The 6,000-nt window shown below is 40.1% G+C and overlaps 1 protein-coding gene across 2 annotated transcripts in view; it reads right to left on the bottom strand.

Moving 5' to 3' along the window:
- The window catches only part of DDX42 (DEAD-box helicase 42), a 46,050-nt gene that overhangs the window by 23,901 nt on the left and 16,149 nt on the right, over positions 1-6,000 (bottom strand). Inside the window, exon 3 of one of the 2 annotated variants that reach the window (XM_017882889.1) lies at positions 5,516-5,666. In XM_017882889.1, coding sequence (XP_017738378.1) covers positions 5,516-5,666 — 151 coding nt within the window. Of the gene's footprint in view, positions 1-5,515; positions 5,667-6,000 lie in introns of those variants that run through there. The other variant, XM_017882890.1, reaches the window with a different exon arrangement.

A 6,000-nucleotide genomic window follows, 5' to 3' on the forward strand; every position in this document is an offset into this window, starting at 1 on the left:
TATCTTTGGTAGAGATGGGGTTTCTCCATGTTGGTCAGGATGATCTCGAACTCCTGACCTCAGGTGATCCACCCGCTTTGCCTCCCAAAGTGCTGGGATTACAGGCGTGAGCCACCGTGCCCGGCCTAGGCAATTTTTATATACCGCAAATTGATGATCACTGATCAAAATTAATCCTTTGTATTATACATTTGAAAATCACGGTCAGAAGAATTAAATGATATTTCTCACATTCTACACAACTTTTCCTCACTATAAAAGCACCATGAGTTTTTCTGGCAATCTCAGATGTTTTAAAATGCCACTATACATACTGTGGCATGATCAGGTGTTCCATCAAACCAAATGTTCCTGATGAAGAGAAATTGTTTTAAAGAGAAGCGCTGCATACAAACAACCTACTTCTCAGAGGACTGAATCAGCTATAAGATATACTTAAGACTATAAACTGAAGATGACATAAGCAACGTAACATAAGAAACAGGTCACCAACAGTGGTAGAACATATTGTTTAAGCCTACATAAATCCTTTTTCAGAACACTGGCTAAAAATTAATCTTCATTTAGTTCAAGCACTAGAAAAGTTAATACTTTCTATAAAATCTGACATCTGGGCTGGGTGCGGTGGCTCACGCCCGTAATCCCACCAACTTGGGAGGCCAAGGCGGGCAGATCACCTGAGGTCGGGAGTTCGAGAGCAGCCTGACCAACATGGAGAAACCCTGTCTCTACTAAAAATACAAAATTAGCCGGGTATGGTGGTGCATGCCTGTAATCCCAGCTACTCAGGAAGCTGAGGCAGGAGAATCGCTTGAACCCAGGAGGCGGAAGGTGTGGTGAACTGAGATTGCGCCATTGCACTCTAGCCTGGGCAACAAGGGCAAAGCTCCATCCCCCCAAAAAACAAAAACAAACAAACAAACAAAAAATGCCAAGCAAAATAATTTAGCCCATTCTTGGATACTCTCACTCAGAAAGGGCTATGCCAGTTTGTACTACCATAAATCTACATTTAAACCTGGAAAATCAGGAGCTAATTTTTTTTTTTTAATTCATCACTAGGGATCCCTCAAGAAATAATAAGACCAGATTCTCTGGGAAACGTAGCCCATTAGGAAATGTTCGTATCTCAGAAGATGAAGAAGGAAACAACGCATACAAGACATCTCAAAGATGACGATTCATTTACTGCCTTTACTCCTAGGGTAAATCACTTAACAGTTTTGTTTTTTTTTTTTTTTTTTTTTGAGACTGAGTCTCACTCTGTCGCCCAAGCTGGAGTGCAGTGGCGCGATCTCGGTTCACTGCAACCTCCACCTCCCGGGTTCAAGTGATCCTCCTGTCTCGCCCTCCCGAGTAGCTGGGACTACAGGCGCATGCCACCACACCTGGCTGTTTTTTTTATTTTTAGTAGAGATGGGGTTTCACCATGTTAGCCAGGATGGTCTCGATCTACTGACCTCAATTCACTTAACATATTAACTAAATACCTACTATGCTGCAAGACACATATATGCCCTGAATAGTCTGGGTGTTTGGTAAGTATCCTGTATAGTTTGGTAAGTGGTAGAAATATACAACACTGTAAGAACTCAGATACGGAATGATACTGCATAAGGAATATGGTGTTTGGAGGTGAACTTTGGCTCTGCCACCTATTAGGTGTATATTCTTCAGTAAGTAACTTAAGTTGTTGTAAATCAGATGGGAAATTCAAAGACCAAACTGGAAATAAATAAGTAGCCATATTCTTCTACAGAAATGTACTCTAATTTTCTTATATTACCCTAAGTCTTTTGTTTTCTGATACCTGATAATCAAGAACTAAGTTCAGAAACATAATTCTCCACCCTAAGAAAAATTACAATACAGAGGCTGGGCACAGACCCACACCTACAATTCCAGCACTTTGAGAGGCCAAGGTTGAAGGATTGCCTGAGGCTTGGAGTTTGAGACCAGCCTGGGAAAAAACATTTTTTAAATATTAGCCGAGTGTGGTGGCATGCACCTGTAGTTCCAGCTACTTGGGAGGCTGAAGCAGGAGGATCGCTTGAGCCTAGGAATTTGAGGTTACAGTGAACTGTGATGGTGCCACTGCACTCTGGCTTGGGCAAGAGATGCCATCTCAAAAGAAAAGAAAAATTACAGTGCAAGAGAAATGACAAATGGTTCTACAAACAGTGGCCTCAACGTTAAGAAGAAAACGGGGATTGATCTAACTATGGTGAGCAAGGAAAAGCATGACTTGTCTAATGTAGGCAGCCATTTGCTCAGCAATAGCCTCTTTCTGCCACACAAAAACACAGCCTTAGTATACTGCCAGATCTTCCATTGTTCAACAGTCTGAACTATTAGACAAAATCCCGATACTAAAAATGTTGGCTCACATTTTAAAAAAGCAATGTCTACGCCAAACAAAAACACAATAATCTTGGATTATTTCTTTCCCTGCTTCCTTGGAGGAGAGGTGTATTCCGGCTGAAGACAAGTAACTAAGGAATCTGAAAGGATTTTATTTCAGAACCAATTAAGTGACAATTTTTCTTTTCTTTTCTTTTTTTGAGATGGAGTCTCACTCTATTGCCAGGCTGGAGTGCAATGGCGCCATCTCAGCTCACTATAACCTCTGCCTCCCAGGTTCAAGTGATTCTCCTGCCTCAGCCTCCCGAGTAGCAGGGATTACAGGTGTGCACCACCACGCCTAGCTAATTTTTTTTGTATTTTTAGTAGAGATGGGGTTTCACCACGTTGGCCAGGCTGGTCTCAAACTCCTGATCCACTCACCTTGGCCTCCCAAAGTGCTGGGATTACAAACGTGAGCCACCATGCCCGGCCAATTTTTTTTTCTTTCCTTTTTTTACAGACAGGGTCTCACCATGCTGCCCAACCTCAAGTGATTTTCCCACCTTGGCCCCGCAAAATGCTGGGGGTTATAAGTGTGAGCTATAGCACATAGTCTAAAGTGATAGTTTTTGGTTTCATTTTGTTCTTGAGAAAGGGTCTCACCTTGTCATCCAGGCTGAGTAGTGGCATGACCATGGCTCACTATAACCTCAGCCTCCCAAGCAGCTGGGACTACAGCAGCATGCCACCAAACCTGGCTGAATTTTATTTTTTTGTAGAGACAGGCACTTGCTATGCTGCCTAGGCTGGTTTTGAACTCCTGAACTCGAGGGACTCCCGAAATGCTGGGGTTATAGGTATGAGCCACCATGTCCAGTCATCTAAAGCGACAGTTTTTAAGTAAGGAGAATACCATGAGAAGAAACATATTTTGGTCTAATTAACCTGTAGCTGTATACTACCTAATAAGACAGCAGAGAGACTAAAGCAGGGAGAAAATTTACAAGGATGTAAAGTAGGATGGCTACAGTGGCAACAGAAAGGAAAGAACAGATGCAAGAGCTATTATAAAGATTGACAGATTTTGGCAAATAAGAAGAGGAAAGGCAGCACGATGTATGGGAAAGAGCTAGACCTTCAGGACTACTAAGAGAAATTAGATTTGAGTTCCAGGTCTGCCACATTAAATACCAATATGATTTGGGGCAAATGATTTGAATTACCTTAGGGCTCAGTTTTATTATCAGTTAAAAATTTTTATTTATATATACATTTTCTGCCTATTTCCCACGATTATTTTGAGGATTAAATTAAATAATAAACATTCCTGATAATCTGCTAAAAAAATGAAGAGGCAGTGGTGAAGGAAGAAATTAAAGCCAGTTTTAAGCTAAGGTGACTATGTGACCATTAATGTCATTCACAGAAATAAGAGAATGACTTGTTGAGGAGGAAAAGATGATGAACAGAGTTTAAGGTACCAGTGGGACACATGTAAAAAAGGCCAATACAATTCTGGAAAAGCAGGACCAAAACCAAAGAGAAAGATGGGACTAAAAACATAAACTATGCACAGAAAAGTTTTAAAAGTAAATGAGGTCACCAAGGAATATATAAAGAGTGAAGATAGTAAATCAATATAGAGAGCTGTACAGTGACCTCTGTATGTGAAAAATTGGAGGAGGATGGCAAGAAGGATCACAAATAACAGTCAGATGGATATTTAATGATTTGTTTTTTTGGGTGCAACAATAACATGGTGGTTGCAATGTTTTGTTTTTTTTTTTTTGAGATGGAGTCTCGCTCTGTCGCCCGGACTGGAGTGCAGTGGCCGGATCTCAGCTCACTGCAAGCTCCGCCTCCCGGGTTTACGCCATTCTCCTGCCTCAGCCTCCCGAGTAGCTGGGACTACAGGCACCAGCCACCTCGCCCGGCTAGCTTTTGTATTTTTTAGTAGAGACGGGGTTTCACCGTGTTAGCCAGGATGGTCTCGAACTCCTGACCTCGTGATCCGCCCGTCTCGGCCTCCCAAAGTGCTGGGATTACAGGCTTGAGCCACTGCGCCCGGCCAGGTGGTTGCAATTTTTCAGAGTGTTCTCAGAGAAATACTGATGGATAAAATTATATGTCTGAGATTTTAAAATAATCCAAAACAGAATTGGATTTGGCACAGTGGCTTATGCCTGTGGTCCAAGCGCTTTGGGAGGCTGAGGCTAGAGGATCACTTGAGGTTAGATGTTCAAAACCAATCTGGGTAACAAAGCAAGACCTTACCTCTACAAAAACTTTAAAAATTAGCTGGGTATGGTGGTGCACACCTGTAATCTCAGCAATTCAGGAGGCTGAGGCAGGAGGACCATTTGAGGTCAGGAGTGTGAGGCTGCAGTAAGCCATGATCATACCACTACACTCTAGCCAGCCCACATCAGAGCAAGACTTTGTCTCAAAAAAGAAAAAAGAAAAAAAAAAGAAAAGAAAAGAAAGAATAGTTGGTGGGAGAGATTGGATAACACAAAAGCGGCCAAAAGTTGTTAACTAATAAAGTTCGTTGAAGGTACATGAACGTTCATTTTTTTATTCTATCTTTGTATGTGTTTACATTTTCCACAATAAAAGTAAATAATAATAAAACAAAACAAATCGAAAGAAAAAAGTCAGAAAGATGAAAAAGGAAAGTAACACAAAATCACAAAAGCCTAGTGAGAACGGTTTCAAGGAGGTGGTCATGAGGTTAAATTTCTACAGGGAGGTCATGGATGTTGATCAAGAAATAACATTTAAAACTACAGAATACAGAATTTACAATTTTGGCAAGTTCCTTAAGTTTAATTACCTTACACAAATATGTACTTAACAAATGCTAGATTGAATGAGATGCTAATTCCATTCAAGAATATGCTAAGATTATTAAAATAAAACACATACACACATATACGTCTAGAGCTACCATGTTCACGGGTTAAGTTCAAATTTCTAGCCACCAGCCATCGCAAAAGTACTACAGGGCAAGTGGAAGTAGATATACGCAACTATCAACTACTGGAGCAAAATTCTCATAAAAAAAAAAAAAAAAAAAAACAAGAAAACAAATTTTGAATAAGATTTGAAGTACTAAGTTAGCTTGATCTATTTCTAACTGCTAAATATTTTAATGAAACATGCTGATACTTGCCTCCACTTCAGCCATGAATGCCTCCAAGGGATCATCATCACTGTCAGAATCCACTGGCTTGGAATGGAATTGCTGGCGAGTTGGTGAGTTTTCAGCAGGAATGTAAGGTAAATCAACATTGCTAGAGTCTTCTTCCTCATCTTCAAAATAGCTGAGAATTAGAATGCAAACTGGTAAAGTGAATGTTTACTTTGGGATCAGTAAATCTTACATTTAACAAAATTTTTATTATGGTATATCTTACTATTAGGAGATTTAATGTAGATCAAATTAAAGACCTCCAAGGCTTTGGCTAATGACCTAATTAAGTACTACTTAATACATGCAAAATTTCAATATTACGAAAAAGTAATCAAAAGAGATTCTCCATTTCAATAGCATATGGTCAAATCATACTCCCAGTTGTTAAAACGGAAGAGTTTTCAGTACAAACTTACTGATCATTGTTAGATAAATATAACAAATATTAAAGAGCTGTGCTATGG

This window comes from Rhinopithecus bieti, unplaced genomic scaffold (assembly GCF_001698545.2).
Source record: "Rhinopithecus bieti isolate Rb0 unplaced genomic scaffold, ASM169854v2 scaffold_12928, whole genome shotgun sequence".
Taxonomy (NCBI): Eukaryota; Metazoa; Chordata; class Mammalia; order Primates; family Cercopithecidae; genus Rhinopithecus; species Rhinopithecus bieti.